Below are 22,350 nucleotides of genomic sequence, written 5' to 3'. Positions count from 1 at the left end.
ACTCTCGCCTGCGACAGGTGTAAATGGGCCAAGAAGCCGTGACAATACTTTTTTGCACTCACCGAACAACTTGATCTGAAAAAGGGTCCTGGAGTAACATCCCTCACAAGCAGGGAGGAAATCTGCTCGGTAGGTGTAAACGGGGCCTCGCATGCCAAAGATGGGATGCCCTTTCACTTCTAATGCAGTGCTGCACGCTGTAAACGCCCCACACCCCCATACCCCTCCCATTGCTGTACTCCAAAAGGCAACATCTTGTGACCATGGACAAAATTGATGTTGTGATCCGAATTCAGAAATTTGGGCCTAAATGACTTCCTTTCAGCTGAAGTGGTGAAACAAAAGTGGAATTGGTTCAGTCAAAAGGTGTGTGAGGACAAAGCATCGATTACAAAGGCCCACAACAAAATGAAATGAATGGCTTGGAATGAAAAGGAAGAAATGGAATGGCTTGGGGTCGGGTTAGCTTGAAGTTTTGGTTGAAAGCAACACTTTGCGTCCAGATATTGCACACCATTTGGCACGTGAGATTGAGACTTTCTTTGAGACTCGATCAGACGAGTCAATTAGAGCAAAGGAGGAGCAGAAGAGGTTTGAGAGGAGAGTCAGATGCTGTTGGTCCAGGACTGTGATTCATTTCTTTATGGGTTGGCTGTGGGTACTTTGCTGTCATTGTACACACTCGCAGTGTAGGCACCCTCTTGGGATCAAAAACGTTTTCCACTCAATAAAACAATAACAAACCACAATCTATCACAAAATACAACTTTATTATAGACAATAACTATAAAAGTCTCATTGAAAGATTTCACATGTCGTGAATTCCTCAAACTCGGGAGTTATCCTCCATATTACAAGTAATGTTAGTGATACCACAAGGTCGTTGTGGTGCCACTGTGCAAAAGGCATTAGCAAGGTTGCGCCGGGTATGAAAGTGCTTTTGTAAATGGTGGTGACATCGTCAGACTCCTTTAATCCGTCCTGATCGGGACCATGCTTGCCTCCTCATTTAAAACCTAGTCATCCATCACATTTTGGAGTCGAAGGACACGCATCTGGATCAGCGAGTCTCCATAAAGGTCTAACATACCCCAAACCAAGTTGGGAGTCCTCATTACAAGATGAGTGCAGACTGCTAGTGTCAGTACGCTTTTGTCTGAACAAGCCATTACTGAGGCATTGACACGTGTACCCATATGAACGCAAATCTAGTCGAGAGGCCCACACTACTCGGAGTCACTTTTGGTCATATATCAACTGGACTCTACACAGAGCCTGTCATGAGTACAGAGTTTCTTCTTCAATTATCGTGGAGGTTCAAACTTTTAGATCTTTCTCCATATTCCTATACTGAAGCTCAACGGAATCTGATGTCGATATTGTAAAACGAAACTTATCTAAATCTACTGTGGAAAAGGACGAAGTTAACAGCAGATGGAAAATATACGGTTCAAGGTCAACGGCTGTGCTCGTCACAAAATCGATTAATCTTATATTGTCGATATGCTTACATCCATTCGAGATTAATCTGTCCGAGGAATATTGCTTTTTAATGTATCGACCAATCAAACCGGTTATATTGGCGATGACGAGTTACCCTCTTGATAAGCTCCATCGGCCATGACAAGGTGCAAAATCTGAGGATACAAATGGAGGAAGTGGGAAGGAATGAGGCGTTTTGTTGCTGCACTTCCCTCCAACATCAGGGCATCTTCATCCTCATGGCTGGCCTAGGACAAAAAAAGGAAACCAGTTAAATCCACCTGCATCATGGGCCCTTGCAACTACCCTGGCACTGGGTGTGGTGCAAAATCACCCAAGCTGGAGACACTGACCCACAGTCAACTCTAATGCAGACACAGTCCCCATCAACCCAGCCTGCTGCAGGGGCCCATTATCACCTTAGCTTGATAAGTGAGGGAGTACCACAGCAGAGGGAGGCAGTGCTACCAACAGATATTAACATAATACACACCTCTATGGCAAGGTAAACTCTGTGAAGAAGGTGAAAGCCCATCTCACACTCAAGCTTATCCCGCAAGCACTCAAGCCGACTAAAGATGCTCCCTTTTTCATCTTCTTCCTCTTCCACACCACAATTGTCCTCCTCTTCATCTTCAAAAATGGTTTTCAAATGCACACTTTGTACATCGATGTTATTTTGCATCACAGTCCGTTGCATTCCCTCAGTGCCTCTTTGGACTTCCCCATGCTCAAATTCACCAACACACTTCTTCTTCATCGGTGCCAATTCATTTGCATGTTTGCTGTTGATATCATTTTCAACATCACTGTCAACAACAAAACAACGAATCATTAATGGCATTAAATTACCATCCTTATACAATGAAATGGTTGAAAAACTACTGTCCACCATAAAGGTATGTATTAAGTCATCACAATCATTAACAGTCAGGTCAGGCCAGATTAGATCTGTGACTTGCTACAGGTATCATGTAAACCTGTACTAACCTGTTCCATGGTCGGGTTGTCGGCGACGATACAGTCTCCCCCACCAGGTTTTTTGGTGAGGAGGGTGTTTGGATATGGACACCCAGCAGTATTAAAAACAAAACCTGTCAAAGGGCGGAGGAGCTCCTTGTGAGCCAACTGTCATCCATATCTCGTGCCCAACTGTGTCTGCGGACGTCCTCCGACAGTTGGGTTACTTCTTATTGGGAGGTTGGTGGCAGGATTTGCACTCCGACCACCGTAAAACCCTTCATTCCGCAAAACACAAAAACGCAAAGAAATCTGAAAACCCACTCCGTGGGAGTACCTCCTGTGCAGCTTCCCTTCGCAGGGCAGCTCACCGGATGACGGGATTGGGGCAAAGCCTTCGGGACCCCCAATCTTTGATGACAGGAGGGAAACCACGGGGTAACATTCCCGGGTCAGATTGTGGGAGAGTGTGTCGGAGTGGTGCTGAGGTGTCGTCCACCAGACGGTGGTCTCCTTGGGTTAACCTGAGGCGGTCCCTTCCGGTGTGTGCCTGGAATGTCCTATCCCAAAGAGAGGATGATCACCTGTCTCGGTTATCATCTGAGCTCAAGCGTTTGGACATCGGTATTGCAGCACTCAATGAGGTTTGGAGACCGGATTGCGGTGAGATCATGGTGGGTGGTTACATCTACTATTGGTCTGGTCGCTCTAATGGTTACCATTCCCAAGGAGTTGCTGTAGCTGTGGCCAATAAGCTGACTCAAATGATAATTGAGGTAACACCGGTCAACGAGCGTATTATGAGACTAAGGATTCGTCACTCCTTAGGTGTCATTTCCCTGGTCTCTGTTTATGCTCCGACTGAGGTGAGTGATCTCACCGTGAAGGATGCATTCTACGCCACGCTCAAGTCTGTGGTTGATCAGTGCCCCAGACGAGATACACTTCTAGTCTTGGGGGATTTCAATGCATCGACTGGAACTGATAGGGATGGTTATGAGGTGTGTGTTGGTCCCCATGGGTCAGGAACTATGAACCAGAATAGCACCAAGTTCCTTGACTTTGCAAGAAGGCATGGACTTAGGGTGGCCGGTTCATGGATTCAGCGCCCACAAGCTCATCGCTGGACTTGGTATTCCAACGCTGGAAGTGTGGCAAAGGAGATTGACCACGTCTTCGTTGATGGTCGCTAGAGGATGATCCAGAACTGCACGGTCAACTGGAGTGCTCAGTTCCTCAATACTGACCACCGACTTGTTGTAGCAACTCTGAAGTTGCACCATAAATCCAGGACAATGGTACCATCCCAGCCTCAGGTGGATGTTGGCAAGCTCAAGGATGAGAGTGGAGTTGAGGAGTTTGCAAACAAGCTGAGTGGAGATTTGGGGGGTCTGGGTGCTTTGGGAGGTCCTGAAGAGTTGTGGAGTGCCTTCAAGACCACCGTCCTTGATGTTGCCAGTGGATGTCTTGGAACTCACCAGAGGGCGAAGAAGAATTTTGTCTCTCAAGGGACACTGGATACCATTGACCAGAGTCGCAGGGCCAGGCTGAATGGCAGAGCTGAGCTGTTCAGGGAGCTGAGGCGTAAAACTGTACATGCGCCAAGGGTGGACAAGGAGGCCTATGTGCGAGGAATCTGTGAGGTGGTAGAGCATCACCTGTGGTCAAGTGATTCTCGTCCTGCTTACATGGGAATTCACGCATTGCGTTCATCTAAGCCCATCCCTCGGTGTACTGCAGTTAGAGCAGAGAGTGGAGGGCTCTTGACAGAGCAGTCCGAAGTGAAGGCCCACTGGGCCGGTTCCTTTGAGTGGCTGTACCAGGTTGATCCACCAGCTGTCGAGTTGGACGTCAGGGGTGTTACAATCCCTGTTGCTGACCCTCCAATCAACTGTGGCCCACCTTCGCTTGTGGAAACACAGGCTGCGGTGAACCGGTTGAAATGGGGTAAAGCTCCAGTGATCTGTGGCATCCATGCTGAACTTCTCAAGGCTGGTGGAAATGTTGCAGTCGTGTTGTTGCATGCAGTTCTGTGGTCTGCCTTCAACACAGGCATCATCCCAACTGACTGGAAAAGGGGCCTTGTTGTCCCTCTCGAGAAAGGGAAGGGTGATTGCCAAGACTGCAACAACTACCGAGGGGTGACGCTGCTCTCAGCGCCGGGCAAGGTCTTTGCTCAGATAATTCTTGATAGGGTTCACCACCATCTACTTGAGCACCAGCGTCCGGAGCAGTCAGGCCTTACACCAAAGAGGGGTGCCGCCTTGGTCTTCGTGGGGTGCCACCAAAACTGATCGATCTGATGTCTGAACTCTACTCTGGTACTGAGAGTGCTGTGAGATGTGGTGGTACCATCTCTGACTTATTTCCAGTTGTTACTGGAGTTCGTCAGGGGTGTCTACTGGCCCCCACACTTTTCAGTACTTGTATGGACTGGATTCTAGGGAGGATGTCAGAGAGATCAAGCTGCGGTGCATCATTTGGGAATGTCAAGATCTCTGACCTTGATTTCGCAGATGATGCAGTCATCTTTGCGGAGACTTTAGCTATCCTTTTGGGGGCCCTCAAAGTGCTGAATGAGGAGTCGGAGCCGCTAAGATTACGGGTTTACTGGGTCAAAACTAAGATCCAGGCTTTCAATGACATCTTGGATGCTGCTGTCTTGTTTGTGCCTGTTTGTGGTGAGGATGTTGAGGTCATGGAGAGATTCATTTACCTTGGCAGTGATATTCATGTCTCTGCTGGCTGTGAGTCAGAGGTCAATAGATGTCTGGGTCAGGCCTGGGGAGTCATGGATTCACTGGATAATGGGGTGTGGCGCTGCTGGTACCTGTGCGGGAGGACGAAAGTTTGAGTCTTCAGGTCCTTGGTGCTTCCAGTCTTTCTCTCTGGATGCGAGACTTGGACTCTGACCAAGGATCTGAGACAGAGACAATTTCTTTGGTACCAGGTCTCTTCGGAGAATCCTTGGCTATCACTGCTCGGACTTTGTGTCCAACGAGCAGTTGCTGAGAGAGACTCAAATGAGATTTGTTACCTGCATTGTCCGTGAGCGCCAGCTGCGACTGTATGGACATGTGGCTTGTTTTCCTGACGCTGCTCCTGCTCACCAGATTCTCTCAGCAAGGGAGTCTCGTGAGTTGAGGAGGCCAATTGGACCGACCACGTTCCACGTGGTCGCAGCAGGTTGATCGGCATCTCAAGGAGATGGGGATGGCCAGACAGAGGCTCCTGGAGTACCGGCGGAAAGTGGACGCAGTGACGCGCTGCTCTGGCGCATGCTCCCAGACCTGACCTGACCTGAATCATTAACAACGTCAAAGAACGAGAGAATCCCCTTCATTACTGATAAATGGCATCAACATATACCATTATCAGTGTTTCCCGTTTATAATCATTATAACAGCATGAACAATTATCTTTCATTACTATTATTATATTATCATTATCTATCCATTGTGGCCCCATGAGATTCTAATAAGAAGTCAGATACTAAAGCTCTTCCATTTAACCTCATCTTGTGTAACAGATTCCTTCTTATCAATGACGACAAAAGGAAAGGGAGCAATATACACTCACCTGTCCTTTTCATGTAGGAGTTTATCTTGGGATGAGTGAAGACCTTCCAAATCGATTTGTTTGTACTCGGCCTCACCATTACACTCACCACAGCTCACATTGGTCGAACGTTTGTTCAGGTATCTGGCAATACTTCCATCTCCTGCTCCTGCCACATCTCCCTTTTTGGATTCATTGCATGCTTTCTGTTCAACATTATCTGGCTTCTCTGTCCAACAGACAAATGGCTTTGGTAATTTTTCATTTTCAGTGACATTTTCTTCTTCATCCTGCCTTAACTCTTCCAAATCATCAATATTTCCTTGATTCAGTTGGTTTGTCCCAGAATAAGCTTTCAAACTCTCCAACTCCGGCTTCACCAGCTCATTTTCCAGATTCCCATTCACCTTCACCATTTCTGTACACACATGCTTTCCAATTGAGTCACCTTCAATTTCCTTTCCTGCCTCGTCCCATTGAACCCCCGCCTCAACCGCCCCCTGCTCCTCTGCCTCAACCGCTCCCTGCTCCTCAGCCCCAACCGCCCCCTGCTCCTCCGCCCCAACCGCCCCCTGCTCCTCCGCCCCAACCGCCCCTGCTCCTCCGCCTCAACCGCCCCCTGCTCCTCCGCCCCAACCGCTCCCTGCTCCTCCGCCCCAACCGCCCCTGCTCCTCCGCCCCAACCGCCCCTGCTCCTCCGCCCCAACCGCCCCTGCTCCTCCGCCCCAACCGCCCCTGCTCCTCTGCCCCAACTGCCCCATGCTCCTCCGCCCCAACTGCCCCATGCTCTTCCGCCCCAACTGCACCAACCACCCCCACCGCCCGCTGCTCCTCCTCCCCAACTGCCCCCTGCTCCTCCTCCCCAACCGCCCCTGCTCCTCCTCCCCAACCCCCCTGCTCCTCCTCCCCAACCGCCCCTGCTCCTCCTCCCCAACCGCCCCCTGCTCCTCCTCCCCAACCGCCCCCTGCTCCTCCTCCCCAACCGCCCCTGCTCCTCCTCCCCAACCGCCCCTGCTCCTCCTCCCCAACCGCCCCTGCTCCTCCTCCCCAACCGCCCCTGCTCCTCCTCCCCAACCTCCCCCTGCTCCTCCTTCCCAACCGCCCCCTGCTCCTCCTCCCCAACCGCCCCTGCTCCTCCTCCCCAACCGCCCCTGCTCCTCCACCCCAACCGCCCCCTGCTCCTCCACCCCAACTGCCCCAACCACCCCCACCGCCCGCTGCTCCTCCTCCCCAACCGCCCCCTGCTCCCCAATCTGCACACTCTGTTTTTTTCCAACAACCTCACATTTTTTCTCCACATATTCCCGATTATCTGCATACTCAGGTGTGATATCAATCTCGAAAACACCATTCCCCTCACAAACAACCTCTGACACCAACTGAATATCCACGACTTTCCTCGTGATCTGAGCATCCTGACAATTTTTTTTGCTCTCAACCAAATCCTCAATGGTTATTTTGTCTTTTTCTGGAGTTTTCTCTCTCCATAAGTCTCCCACTTCATCCAAATGATCTTTGACATTTAACCCTGGTTTTTGAGTTCCCAATCCTTGAGCTTCACTTTCTCCTTCAACTCTCTGTAATATCTCATCTCTTTCTTTCTGAGTTGATGTGAGGGATGGAGGTAGAGATGGAGAGCCAAATGTCTGGGTGAGAAGGTGGGCACAGTCAAGAATCTGTAGTACGGTTGGTGGCGGCTGCAGGACCCACTGTTTCCGTTTTTCTATTTCTGCAAAAGAAAAGGATATATACAAAAGTTAACAGAAACATCAAAAAAAAATTTGGGTTCAGGAAAGTAATTGGTGTGCGATACACCAATTACTTTCTGGAATGCATATGGATCATCGCACAGATCATATCTTATCAACCACACATGTTCATACATACGCTGTGTTGGAGTGACGACCCATCCAGGAGTGTAACTCTCGCTCAAGAAACTCCATCGGCAGAAATGATGCAATGTATCGAACATGATTCACTATGTATATATATATATATATATATATATATATATATATATATATATATATATATATATATATATATATATATATATATATATATATATATATATATATATATATATATATATATATATATATATATATATATATATATATATATATACATACACACACACACATACACAGCAAGTCCTCACTTAACATTGTCCCTTTATCAAGTCGCTCATCTATGAGAGAACATACTTGTTTAAAGTCGTTTTACCTCTAATTTTGTAACAAACGAATGGTTTTCCTTGTTTTAATAAAGTTACAGTGTAAACCATATCATAAGTACCAATGTATAAGCCACACCGTAAATACTGGTGTATCAGCCCACCCAGAGTACGTACAATACAGGCCTTATATACACCGAGCTGTACATCGATAACATCAGTGGGTCCTGGGCTGAAGTCACACAGGTGTGCATTAATGGTGTGTGGAGGTGTGCATGTGGCCTGAACAAGTCAATGACGCGAAAAGTTTTAAAGATGTTTTCCACGCAAGGAAAAAAGTTATCCTCGGCTTGGCCAACAAAGCGGGGTCTGCTGAGGCAGAAGCTGACGTTAAACAACTTCTGCAATCACACAGATAAGAGCTAACCAATGAAGGTCTGAAGCACCTGGAGATGATGATATTCAATTGTTTGTTAAAATTTTAAACTTATCTACACTATAAGAGCCATTTTTCTTAAAGATAACTGAACAGATCTTCATCAAACTTTCAGAGGTTCATCAGTGAGTGCCAGGGAGCGGTTTAGGCCAAAAAAAAATTCGAAAATTTTGAGAAAAGAAGTTCGATTTTTGTATAATTTTTTTTTTAATCGTTGTAAAGTGCCGAAGCCTTTTTGATTGACAGTTATATTCAAGTACACATACAAATGAATATATACAAAACAATTAGAAGACACTAAAATACAAATTAACCTCTTCCTGAAGCAGTCAAATTTGGTCGTTCATCATCATCTGCTTCTTTTTCTTGAATGGCACCATATTTATAGATCGGCATCAAACTTAACCCAGAAACATCAACGAGAATTAAAAATAAAAATATTATATATATATATATATATATATATATATATATAATATATACATATAAATATATATATATATATAATATATAGAAATATACATATAATATAAACATATATAATATATACATATACATATAATATAATATATACATATAATATATATATATATATATATATATATATATATATCTTCTTCTTCCTTCGGCTGCTCATGTAAGGGGTCGCCACAGCGGATCATCCATCTCCATTTCGCTCTATCCTCCACATCTTCCATTGACACTCCAACCACCCGCATGTCCGCCCTCACCGCATCTATGAACCTTTTCTTTGGCCTTCCTCTTGTCCTCCTACCTGGTGGCTCCATCCTCAGCATCCTTCTCCCGATATACTCCGCTTCCCTCCTGTGCACATGTCCAAACCATCTCAATCTCGCCTCTCTCACTTTGTCTCCAAACCATCCTACCTGCGCTGTCCCTCTAATGTACTCATTCCTTATCCTGTCCATCCTTGTCACTCCCAACGAGAATCGCAGCATCTTTAACTCTGCCACCTCCAGCTAAGCTTCCTGTCTTTTTGTTAGTGCCACCGCCTCCAAACCATACAACATAGCTGGTTTCACTACCGTCTTATATACTTTCCCCTTCACTCTTGCGGCTACCCTTCTGTCACAAATCACTCCTGCAACTCTTCTCCACCCACTCCATCCTGCCTGCACTCTCTTTTTCACTTCTCGACCACACTCTCTGTTAATTTGGACAGTTGATCCCAAGTATTTAAACCCATCCACCTTCCCCACCTCAACTCCTTGCAACCACACCATACCACCACCCTCCCTCTCAATTACGCACATGTACTCAGTCTGACTCCTACTGATTATCATTCCCCTTCTCTCCAGTGCGTACCTCCACCTCTCGAGACTCGCCGCTCCCTACTCTCCCTACAGATCATGATGTCATCCGCAAACATCATAGTCCATGGAGACTCCAGTCTGATCTCGATCTGTGTATGTATATATATTATATATATATATATATATATATATATATATATATATATATATATATATATATATATATATATATTATATATATATATGGTGTCCCAAAAAAAAAATACAACTTTTAAAATGCTTTGTTTGATCCTAAAAAAGCAGTAATTTTGTCACTAATGCTTCATTTCTTGTTGCAGAGACCCTGAAGTATATTTTGATACCAAGCAAGCGCCAGAAAAATGCCAAGACTGACCGTACAACAACGGACGAAAATTGCTGAACTTTGGCACCAGACGAAAAGTGTCATACAGGTGCAACGTCTTTACTCGAGACATTTCGGTATCCACTTGCGCCATGCACCAAACTTTCGGACAATCGCAAAGTTTACCAATGTGGGAACCATCTGTGACCTTCACAAGGGTCACAGTGGTCGGAAGAGGACAGGGACGCATTTGCACGGTAAACCAGAGGAACTATCGCGAAATGATTCAGGAATTCTATCTGCCTGAGCTACGTATTCAGGCCCGTAGGAGAAACAACCCGATCCAGATGAGAACCCAGTGGTTCCAGCAGGATGGGGCACCGCCCCATACAGCCAGGGAAACAAGGCGTTTTCTCAACCAACATTTGAGGGCCGCTTTACCTTCATCTACGAAGACGTCGAGTGGCCACCGTATTCCCCTGACCTTACTCCTCCAGACTTCTTCTTGTGGGGGTATCTCAAGGACAGGATCTATGGAAACCCTAGGCCTCAGACTCTTGATCAGCTGAAAGAAAACATCCACTGAGAAATCCAGAACATTCCTCAGGAAACGTTTCCCAAAGTGATGGAGAACATGACAACGCGTTTGCAGGCAGTGATTGGACAACGTGGAGCCTACGTCGAACATGTGGTCCAAAAGAAAACGTCGATTCTATACCAAAATTTAAATTTTGGTGGCAATTTTGACATTGGTACAATAAACTTCAACCTTTCAGCTTTCTATCCAGCCATATACAGTATCTTTAAAAAAAAATATATATGTTATGACCATCCTCTTTGCAGATGAAAAGTTGTATTTTTTTGGGACACCCTATATAACAAACTATTCCATCAATTCCATCCAACAAATAATTTCCTTTTCGTCCATTTAATTCACCATGAAAACTTCATTCTGTTGGAAACAAACTAATTATCCAACAAACGGAACCTCGGACTCCTTACATGCATACATGTGGCAAGCTGGAGGTGACGAAAAACGGGTTGGTAGGAATCGAAAGCAGGTTTTTATTTTATTTATTTATTACACGTGATCGGAGGTGAAGTGATACAGCACGCGGAATCCTGGAGGGTTGACGTGGCCTTCGGTGAGGGAAAGCTCTTGATGTCACATTAGGAGAACAGATGAACAAAAATAATGAAAAGCTGAAAACCAGAGAGATACCTTGCATATTGGCTTGAGGTCGCTACAGGTCTAATCGATCTGTGTCAATCCTTGCAAGGGAGGGGAGATGGATGCAGAATTGGAGTTGTGAAGAGGGGATGGATGTGGACTTGAATAAGAAAGGGGTTGAGGACTCGCTCACATTTTACATTACACGGAATATCCACTGGTCCCTGCCATAATGCTGTCAAAGGACATTCCTCTAAAACTCTCTAAATATTATTCCACACTCCATTGGAAACCAATTCCCCACCAACAGTGCAGTGGAACTATGTTATCCCCAAGTTTATTGTAAGAAATTAAAAAACAAGTTATTACATAAGATTTTGAAGCTGATCAACGATTCTTTGAAAAATAATAAAATGAGTAAACTCTGAGGTGCTGAAAAAAAGAAAGACGTAGGTAAATGCAGTTTACCTGCTTTTATGCAGGACTACAGCACAGGAGATGGAAGACGAAGAATAAGAGAGATAAATCACCTTATTTGTTCAATCCACCGTTGCTCAACACTTGGTCCCTTCGGAAAATGATAAATGCTGCATTAATGACTCTCCGATTGGTGATTACAATCTGGAACGAAACACAACCATCTTCACAAAGCTACGGTGGCCATATTCCACGAGAGTGTAAAACCAGGTCGTGCATCGTCATGCCAACGTGACGTCATCACTTCGGTGCGCTTTTGTGGCGTATCAATTTTTAGAAAAATGTTATTGTACGGGTGCAACACCCAAGGAAGAATGTCGCTTCCTTCAGTTGGAATCATAAGCCTGGTATTGACTTTGTGGCTAGGGTGGCTGGCTTGGGATGTTAGTGTCCTGAGTTTGAGCCCTGCTGGTCACTGAATTAACACCAGGTGGGGTTGACTCAGCCTGTCATCCTTGCTAGGTCGGCAAAATGAGTACCAGTGTACTGGTAAGGGGGGCACAGCATCGGCGGCACAGTCATGCCCCAACAAAATGATAGCTACCCGGCAGCCAAGCTGCCATACGCAAGAAGATGGAATCATCTTAATTGCTTCAGTCATAATTGTGCTCGACACGGTAACATTTACCAAACATTTTGAGGATGAACAAATCTGATTTTGCGATCTCTTGATCTGGTACTTTAAAAGATGTATTTTGGTGTATTTTTCATTCTTGTTAGTTGAGAAAATGTTCGAGAATAAAAGGTATGGCATTTAAATGCTTCGGTCTTCGTTGAAGATTAAAGTAGTTTTTAAGCGAATCATTTTATATACATTTGAATGGGAGACCATTTTTTGCTAGCGTGCCATCCCTACATCAGGAGTACGATTGTACTCCATGATAGGTACCCACCTATAAGCATTGGGGATAATAGGGTACATTGATATTGCCTGGAATGTTAGGTGGTTGGGTATGGATCGGTGATTATATACTTGTGTGCACTGTGATGTCTGTGAGAGAGTATCCTCAAAAGGTAAATGTGCTGTCTGCGTTTGTTTCATTCCTCACAAGAAATATGTCTCTATTTGGCCAAAAAAACTAAAATGGGGAAATAAAAAAATAAATGAATCACCCAGAGTGACAACGTGGTGAAGTGGAACAGTACTCGGTAGAGCAAATACCTCCGCCAAGCTGAACAGTTTAAATCCCACAGATCGGTCGGATCTGACTCCGGACCTTAACCAAAATCGAATCGGCTTGTTCTTGTCACCCAACCAACTCATTCACCGAGTTTTGTCATAACTAGTCAACAACTTTTTGAGATATCATGCTATACATAGTTTTGGCCCCATCTCTCAATGGTGAAGAATCACTTAAAAAAATTCTCAGATCCGGATCCGGATTCGGATCTTCACCAAAATTTAGCCTTGCTGTCCTTGAACTGTCACCAACATACACACTCAAAAAAATTTCAGAACGATTGCTTGAAAACTGTGGCCAAAAATCGTGTGACAGACAAACAGACACTACAGACCAACATTCTAGGCAAAACAACTTTTGCCAAACAATGATACAAAAAAAACCCCAAAACAAATGACCCTCTCGTGATATCCCCAGATCTACCACACTGTTATCCTCCCCACTCTCCCAATTCACAACATTGTAATCAAGTCGACAAGTTGATTGATATAAAAAAGTGCAGGCATGATAGGCCACGTGGCCTCCTCCCAGCATCCAAGTTCCTTGAATATAATATTCCAGTTCACAGTGCAGGTGGTAAATTGTCCGTGGAGAGTTTGGATTATTGAGTTTTGATCGTGGATTGGACAGCAAGGGGAGATTTGGATTGGATGACTTGAACAATGGAGCAATGAGAATGAAAAAAAAATTAGTGTTTTAAGCAAAACAATAATTACAAATTATAAAGGAAATAAAACTTACCCAAATATTTTTCCTCTTCCTCCTCATCAACATCTGCCAGAGGCACAGCGAGCGATAACGGCACATTCTTGGCTTCGCTCCACTTCTTTCTCTCTCGTGTTTGGTCCTTCTCCACAGCACTTTGACCCCATACTTTTTGCGCACCTCCAGAACTCGGCACCTCTGCTTGAGTAAGTTTCTGATCATTGCCACCTGCGTTGTGCTGCTGCGGGTAACAGAATAGTGGGTAAAGTTTGGGACCTTCTTGTTGAGCAACAAGTTTGCAATGGATGGGTTCGCAACAAATTTGGGACCTTCTAGTAGCAGATGTGGGTGGGTGCCACAGTGGTGAAACATACTGATGGGATTCAAAATAATTAAATAATGAACTTCCTTATTTTGACAATAGGTCATTTGGTATGTACAATGAACATATGTGAATTCAAAAAACTGATTCCTGTTTTTAGATCAGCTTTCTTTAACTTCAACTGTGGAATAAACGTTGTTCAACCAATCAAATAGTCACAGCTCAAGGGGAGTCAAGGCTTTGCAATTCAATAATTCGCCTGGTGTTGGCTAAATAGTTTAGGTGGCTGGCTTAACATCTTAGGGTCTCGAATTTGATCACCTGTCGTGTCGTTAAATAACACCAGGTGGGTTGACTCAGCCCGTCATCCTTCTGAGGTTGGGAAAAGGAGTACCAACTTACTGGGAACGGGGGGCACTGCATCAGTAGCACAGCTGAGGTCCCAGCAATGATGCAACTAGTAGCTATAGGCTTCACAAGTCGTAATAATAATTCAATAATTTTGATATAAAAACATTATTAATACTGTAACCAGAAAACCATATCGCATCAACTTCAAATAAGATGATTGCAGTTCCATATGCATGTGCAGCCCATGATGATCGCCATAATCACCATCATCACCACCATGTACCACTCACTCCCTATACAGAGTGTTGCTCCTGCCAAAGCAGTTTGTTGGCTCAGGTTACAATCCTGGATGGGTCACTACTCTAACACAGGAAGTCATGGCAGGAATTATTAATTTGTTCAGGGTGCTAGCGATAACTCGCCCACTCTTCATGAAGGACACCATGGGATCTTTATCGTCCACCAACTAATGCTGGCAGATGGGACACCAGGTTTAACCTCCATTTGAGGAACAGCAAACTCACTGATGAATCAACCGACCTGTGAAACACCAGGATGGTAGTTTATAGCTGGACTAGGATTCAAACCCAAGCTGGACAGCTCAGAGGAGAGTGTGCATACTTCTTGGCCATCCTGCCAGACTTTGTAGCGCATGTCACAACATCATTACCGTTACAAAAAGCATGGTAATCAAAATAAAGACAAACTAGAGGGGGAGCACTCAGTAGAGTGCAAAACCTCCGCCGCCAATACTGCTCGGTCACTCAAGTGAACCTGATATCCTATTCATTCAATTTGACGTCAGTGCTCACAGAGTTAGAGTTTGCAACTTTCCCTTTTACTTTTACATACTCAATTCATTCGTCATAACTAGATTCCTTGAGACAGAAATTGATTTTACGTGGGTATATCCACCTGAAGTTCCAAAATCAGCCACAATTATAATTTTGGCATGTTTTTTTTTGTTGGAAATCACTTATAACATGTAGAAATGCAAAAAAAAAAAAAATCGAAATTTTGTTGAAAAAAAAATTTGCAAATTTTTTTTTCTCAAACAATTTTTTTTGGGGGGGGGTTGGAAATCACTTAAAACATGTAGAAATGCAAAAAAAAAAAAAAATCGAAATTTTGTTGAAAAGTTTCAAAAAAATTTTTTTCTCTAACATTTTTTTTTGGGGGGGGGGGTTGGAAATCACTTAAAACATGTAGAAATGCAAAAAAAAAAAAATTCAAATATTTCTTCAAATTGGTCGCCATAGCGGCCATATTGGATTTTTGACCAAGTCCAAAATCGAATGGCATGATCCTTGGACCAGACCTAACCCCCCCCCCACCAAGTTTCGTCGAAATCCGTCGAGGAGTTTTTCCGTAATACTGTTCACAAACAAACAAACAAACAAGCAGTCATAGACTGGTACTTACGAAATTGTCAACTTGACCTCTCACCTTGTCTAAAGGCCCGGTCACACCTTGACGTTTTAGCCAGCGATGGCAACGTATTAAAATGTATGTAAAACGCTGGCTGACGTTGAACTTTTGATGTTTTTTTTTTGAGATTCGGACGTATTCATAACGAGTTGGTCGAATGCATAACATATTAGTAATGGACACAGAACGTTTCGTTGTGTTATAGATAACTTATACCAACGAATGCTGAACCTGTTGTTGGCCTACACAACCGATGCCCAACGATAGTCTAACTTCGGCATAGCGCGTTGCACGCATCGCCGACGATGTCGTGACGTAGCCTATTAAAAGGCTGATGCACAACGATTCGAATCATAACTGCCGTAGAAATGGAAGTTACAACATCGCGGTCACACCTTGGCGATCTTGCCAGCGTATGCCGACCTAAGAAAAATGTGTCTAAAACGTTGGGGGCACGTCAAATACGGTATGAGTAAGTTTGGTATACGTGAGTAGAACGCTAAAGTACGCTATCATACGTCGTAGTAAGTGGAGTACGTCAAGAAATTTTAAACATGTTTAAAATTTTACGACGTACTCGGCGTATGACACACGTTCTGCATGCGATGGGGATAAGTTTTACACACGATATGTGGACGCTTACACACGTCCACAAACGCTACTTATAAGCTACTCATAAGTCGAAACACATCGCGGTAATGTCTTTTTTACGCGAAACTTATTTCTAACTTATGTTTGATGTGCTTTGAACCAATTCTTTACGTAGTCCCAACACACATCGACGTATGTAGACGTATTCCAATGACGTCTTCCGGTCGACAAAAAAAAAAAGAACGTGTTTCTAACTTACAACTGCCATATAAAGACGTGTTCCCAGCGGTTTTGGGAATTGGTATATAAAAATGCTGCTCATAAAAGGGAACCCAACAGTGTTTTCGAGTCCTTTTTGAGTCGATGTCCATGTCAGCAGTATCAGTATCAGTATCAGTATCAGTATCAGTATTAGTATTAGTATTAGTAGTAGTTTGTTCATGTTGGCAGTAGTAGGTGAGTGTGAGGGGGAGGGTGTGGGTTATGATGGATCCTCCTTGCGTCCGCGTGTCCACGGGTAGGTTCATAGGCTGCCACTCAACGATTTAAATGGCTGCATCTCCACTATTGAAAGTAGACGCTTGCGCTCAACAATTGGATTTTTTTTACACTCAACGACTTTTAAACGGTACCACTCAGCCATTTTCATTGTTTACAATGAACGATTTAAATTGCTGTCACTCGCCTTTGTTTTTTGACGCTGGGGTTTGGAAATTTGAAGCGTTTCTTCTGAACGTGTTAAAACGCTCAAACTCGACTATTTTAAATAGACGCTGCTGATGGACAATTGGAATCATAGCCAAGCTAGACATCGAAGTGTGAACATCCTCCTCATGCCGAAGAAAAGTTTGAAGAATGCTGCAAATAAGTGTCCTGGCCGTGGCCGTGGACGCTGACGCAAGGACGATCCATTATACCGACGTCTTTCAGCCTATGCGTAACTTAAAAGTAACGTCTGTCGATGTGTGGCAACGATCGCGTAACGTGCCAACAACACGTTAATCATAGGTTTGATACAAGTTTCGGGTACGCTAAACATTACCTCGGCGTGTCTCAACTTATGAGTAACTTACAAGTAGCATGTGTTGACGTCTGTCAACGATCGCAGACCGTGCATACAACTTGTGGCCAGCGTAGCGGAACGTGTGAGTCATACGCCGGTATACGTCGTGAAATTTCAAGCATGAAAAAATTTGAGGACAACCGAAAAGTACAACGTTTAAAGCCAACGTACAACAACGTATGGCAGTGTTTTTCAGCATGCTCTCAATGTTATCAAAACTTACCCATAACGTATTCAACGTGTGCCAGCGTTTTAGAAAAAAAATTCAAAAATCGGCATACGTTGGCTAAAACGTCAAGGTGTGACGTCAAACGTCAAACATCAAAAATCGTAACGTCGACCGAAGCAAAAATCTCCATTTCTCCACGCAATTATTTTATATTGTTTTATCAAAGTCACAAAACCATAATATTCGGCCATCCACCAACAATCTTTACATAATCCAACGGCTTAGCGAGTCAGGCATGCGACGATAACCTTTATTGGGATAAAAAATGACTTTTAAACACCATCTTTATCGAAAACACAGTCAGCGCGCACACGGAAAACCATTACGTGATCAACGCTGCTTCTGCTCAAGCGCACTGCACCACGTGATGACCCGTGACGCGGCGAGTGAAATATTTTTTATACAATCTTAAAACGTCTCCAAAACATCTGATTTTTACCAGAATTTCGACAACCGAGTTTTAAGCATTCAAAGCGATCGCAAAAACCGAAGACAAAATTAAAATCGAAATTAAAACGAACTCATAAGGTCGAGCGAAGCAAAAATCTCCATTTCTCCACGCAATTATTTTATATTATTTTATCAAAGTCACAAAACCATAATATTCAGCCATCCACCAACAATCTTTACATAATCCAACGGCTCAGCGAGTCAGGCATGCGACGATAACCTTTATTGGGATAAAAAATGACTTTTAAACACCATCTTTATCGAAAACACCGTCAGCGCACACACGGAAAACCATACGTAACTCAACAACGCGTCTGCTGGAGCGCACTGCATCACGTAATGACCCGTGACGCGCGACTGAAATATTTTTTATACAATCTTAAAACGTCTCCAAAATATCCGATTTTTACCAGAATTTCGACAACCGAGTTTTAAGCGTCCGAAGCGATCGCAAAAACCGAAGACAAAATTAAAATCGAAGTTAAAACGAACTCGTAACGTCGAGCGAAGCAAAAATACTCCATTTCTCCACATGAATTTACGGAATTATGTTTGACCTCACTGTGACCTTGACCTTTGACCGATTTTGACCAAAATCTAATCAGCAATAGCCATCAGCCCCCTGAATCACGGGGTGTAATTTGACATTGGTAGCTTCTTCCGTTCTCGAGTTATCGTGCCTTCAAACACACAAACAGAGGACGGAAGTCATCAATACACTTACGAAATCTTTAGATTTCGTAAGTCACAAACAGAAAGGGGTGAAAACAGTAACCTCCATCCATCTTTGATGGCAGAGGTTAATTACTGCACCATAATCCCAAGAAGGAGGCCAGACATCTCTCACACACACACACACACACACACACACACACACACACACACACACACAGACACACACACACACACACACACACACACACACACACACACACACACACACACACACACACACACACTTTTGTTTGAAGTTATAACCTTAACTTGTAAGCAATTAAATGATTTCCCAACTGCCCGGATCATCAGCTGGGCACCGTTTTTCATCGAGGTTTCGATCCTTTCAACCCAGAACCTCTCCAAACGGAGGATCCACAACCCCGGTCACCATGACATGTTCAATCACGACGTCAGTTTGATCAATGCATTGTGACTGCATCAGCCAGTGCAGCATTTCCTGGTCACATGATCTGCAAGAGTCACTCAAAACTAACACGAGAGCAGATAGCAATGGAATTCAAGGGATGGTTACACAATACCCAGTTTGCCAAGTTTTTTCTCATGAAACATGCTAAGTGCCATAAATTCATCACCTGTAAAGTGCTTCCCATTATCCTACAATCGATTCAGCTTGAAGAGGAATGTCAATTCCTACTTCCTATATCTTTGAGATTTCATCGTATTTTACCTGACTTCTGCTACTCCCTGTGTCCTGGATGTTTTCTTGTTATTTTTGTTTTGCTTTATCCATATCTTTATCTAACATTCTAGTGGGGCAACTTAGCTAAATATAGCATAACAATTGTGCATTTTGTGAGGAAAGCACCAAATTTGGCACACTAGTAGCCTATCATATTATTAACAGATTTCGATATTGGGCCATCTCAAATTCAGCCACTGATGGCAGCCATTTCCACTGCCATCAAAAATTTTGAGATGGCCCAATATCCAAATCTGTTCATAATATGATAGGCTACTGGTGTGCCAAATTTGGTACTTTCCTCACAAAATGCACAATTGTTATGCTAAATTGCCCCACTATTCAGTTAGTCCCTTACCTAGAGTGGCTTTATGCCTTGTTTTGGATGATTTCCATTAAAAATAAAAAAACAGAGTTGGGAAATGATGACATTCAAACACCAAGTTTCATCTTTTTACCTGAACCTCGGACTGGCCAACCTTATCTCAACTCTTCAACGTTTTCACACACACACACACACACACACACACACACACACACACACACACACACACACACACACACACACACACACACACACACACACACACACACACACACACACACACACACACACACACACACACACACACACACACACACCTTCACTAGGTGGCCTTCAACACGAGCCTTGTTCTGCAAGGCTTCCTGCTTCAGTTTCCAGAATTCCATCACGTCAGGTCTCAGGCCTTTCAAGGCTGTGGGGTTTCCAAGGCCTTCAGCCTCCCGTCGACTCGACACATCAGGCTTGTCCTGGGCCCGGTCACCCCGGCAAACCGTTTGTCGAGTCGATACTGGGATTTGTGGAACAACCCTGAACAGGGTTTTAGAAAATTAGACTTCACATTCAATTTCACCGAGAAACATCTCATAATATGGACCAAGTCATCAGAGAAGAAACATTTCATGGCAAAATCTTACCTTTGGTTCACCTTTGACGTGACACTGTACTCCACAGTATTAGAGGTTTAATCACAGAATAAATAAACTCACTTTAAGAACTGTTATATTTCCTTTTCACATATTTTCATCACAGATATACTAACGGGCCTGTCATTTCTGCATCGCTCATTCGACCTCGTGCCTCTTGTGCAATAACGTTTCTTCAGGGATCAGACTCATCCACTCCTCATCCTCTCTGCAACTTCTCTCCGAATCCAGAACGATTAGACTATTGAAGCCCAACAGATGGATTCAAAACGATAGATTCAAATGTTGTCGAGTACATAACAGCGCACTTGAAACATTTATCAGTTTACATGATTAACTGTTCATGGAGGACGTAATGTTATGAAGAGAAATGGGAAACGTTTAGATGCACTTCAATCAAATAAGGCCGACGGTGGCCTCTAAATTTAGACAATCTGAAATCGATTACACGGGCTTCTCTCACTTGTGTTTCTGGTCAGGATCATCACATGCTGCAGGCTGAGCAGCGTGCACCCCAATCTTGGGTTTGACCCCAGGTGCTTTATCACCGAGTCCCAGTACCAAACGCCATCCCTCCAGTCGAGCTTGGGTTATGAAGGAATGCTGTCAGACAAACAACAAACAGGTCATCAATCAAAGTGAATGTTTAGACATGGGGTGCCGACTCCTTTGAGTAACAAGTCATCTGCTCACGGATTTAAAATAGTTCAGGTACTGGTGACGACAGCACAGATCGAGATGCCCGATGGTTTGGCACGTCTGTGTTGCAATGAAGATTTAAATGCAAGTTCTGACCTTTTGCTCCTCAAACCTCCTCTTATGCTCCTCATGCAGTCTCACCTGTTTGGTAATCACAAGATAGCGTATCATGTTATTGATGCTGGGGATGCATCAGGAAAGAGGATGAGGTGATTTAGAGTTAAGATTACACTCAATCCCTCACTGATGGATTCCGGATGGCTTTTTTGATTGGGCGTTTCACGACCGGCACACCGTACTTGGCTGCTGGTCCAGTGACACGGGATCCAGGAGTGCGAGTTGTAGGTTTCTTGGCTTTTGTGACAATTGAGAAAAAAATAAAAAAAAGAGAGAAAACTAAAACAAAAGCAAAAAGTAATAACAACAGGTCAAACTTTACATTATTCATAAAGCTCCCTGAGCCACAACTACATAATAATTAATCATTTTTCCTCAAAATGGAGATGTTTATCGATCTGGAACTTCAGGATGTATTGTACGTGTGGGACTGACCTGAGGGCTCCACACGGCTTCCTGCAGGTGGAGGTCTTTTCAATCCGATCCCAAACTCTTGTAGCAGATCCTGCCACAATCACAAGACAATCGAGATACTCACTTTTTATACTTTAGACATTTAAATGAGAAGGAAATTCTTTTATTCCTTAAACATACAATTCATTGCGAATAAGTCGATGAATTATGCCTCCGCCTGTGTTCGATGTCAACCACTGTTGTGTTGCATATCAATTAAAGGGCACATCAATAATATAATTAAAGGTCAGATGAGAGAGAAAAGAGAAGTATAAGAGAACATCAGATGCTTCAAACTCAATTTAAAGCTCTTTGAACATCTTCAAAATGATGTTTAAAAGAGAAAATGACCTTTTTGAACCCAAAATATAATCAGTCAATCTTTGTATTACAGTCCATATTTCTACCAAGTTGAGTTGAGTTGAATTTATTTATTTATTTTTGGGGGTGGGCAGGGGGGTCATGGTGAAATAAGGTTTTTCCATTATGTGGTCCCTT

General features: G+C 43.8%; 2 protein-coding genes and 1 long non-coding RNA gene across 3 annotated transcripts in view; 1 reads left to right on the top strand and 2 right to left on the bottom strand.

Moving 5' to 3' along the window:
* Nucleotides 1-751: 751 nt before the first annotated feature.
* On the bottom strand, nucleotides 752-6,527 carry LOC147010386 (uncharacterized). The gene is made up of 3 exons (XM_085858855.1): nucleotides 6,022-6,527; nucleotides 1,976-2,291; nucleotides 752-1,730 (listed from the first exon to the last, which is right to left on the bottom strand). The coding sequence occupies exons 1-3, from the start codon at nucleotides 6,414-6,416 to the stop codon at nucleotides 1,575-1,577; spliced, it is 867 nt and encodes a 288-aa protein (XP_085714981.1). The 5' UTR covers nucleotides 6,417-6,527; the 3' UTR covers nucleotides 752-1,574.
* An 81-nt stretch (nucleotides 6,528-6,608) lies between these two features.
* LOC147010384 (serine/threonine-protein kinase Nek1-like) overlaps nucleotides 6,609-22,350 on the bottom strand; it is a 30,667-nt gene continuing 14,925 nt past the window's right edge. Inside the window, exons 10-17 of the mRNA XM_085860346.1 lie at nucleotides 21,835-21,904; nucleotides 21,527-21,636; nucleotides 21,379-21,423; nucleotides 21,047-21,186; nucleotides 20,257-20,467; nucleotides 13,800-14,004; nucleotides 7,212-7,729; nucleotides 6,609-6,800 (exon numbers count right to left, since the gene is read on the bottom strand). Of these exons, the coding sequence (XP_085716472.1) occupies nucleotides 6,609-6,800; nucleotides 7,212-7,729; nucleotides 13,800-14,004; nucleotides 20,257-20,467; nucleotides 21,047-21,186; nucleotides 21,379-21,423; nucleotides 21,527-21,636; nucleotides 21,835-21,904 (1,491 nt within the window). The remainder of the gene's footprint in view (nucleotides 6,801-7,211; nucleotides 7,730-13,799; nucleotides 14,005-20,256; nucleotides 20,468-21,046; nucleotides 21,187-21,378; nucleotides 21,424-21,526; nucleotides 21,637-21,834; nucleotides 21,905-22,350) is intronic.
* On the top strand, nucleotides 9,237-11,846 carry LOC147010385 (uncharacterized). Its single transcript, XR_015052534.1, has 2 exons — nucleotides 9,237-10,039; nucleotides 10,225-11,846. It is a non-coding gene; the product is annotated as an uncharacterized LOC147010385 (long non-coding RNA).

The sequence above is a fragment of the Eptatretus burgeri genome, chromosome 16, assembly GCF_056783735.1.
Source record: "Eptatretus burgeri isolate ZD-2024b chromosome 16, Ebu_testis_v1, whole genome shotgun sequence".
NCBI classification, from domain to species: domain Eukaryota; kingdom Metazoa; phylum Chordata; class Myxini; order Myxiniformes; family Myxinidae; genus Eptatretus; species Eptatretus burgeri.
This window is presented reverse-complemented; position numbering and strand designations above follow the sequence as displayed.

What these genes read in the sequence shown, in the direction of transcription:
- LOC147010386 (XM_085858855.1), bottom strand. Translation starts at nt 6,416, where the DNA reads ATGGTGAAGGTGAATGGGAATCTGGAAAATGAGCTGGTGAAGCCGGAG. An exon ending in CTCCTACATGAAAAGGACAG is followed by an intron (nt 2,292 to 6,021) that starts GTGAGTGTATAT and finishes TGTTGTTGACAG; the next exon opens with TGATGTTGAAAATGATATCA. An exon ending in GAGTTTACCTTGCCATAGAG is followed by an intron (nt 1,731 to 1,975) that starts GTGTGTATTATG and finishes TTTTTGTCCTAG; the next exon opens with GCCAGCCATGAGGATGAAGA.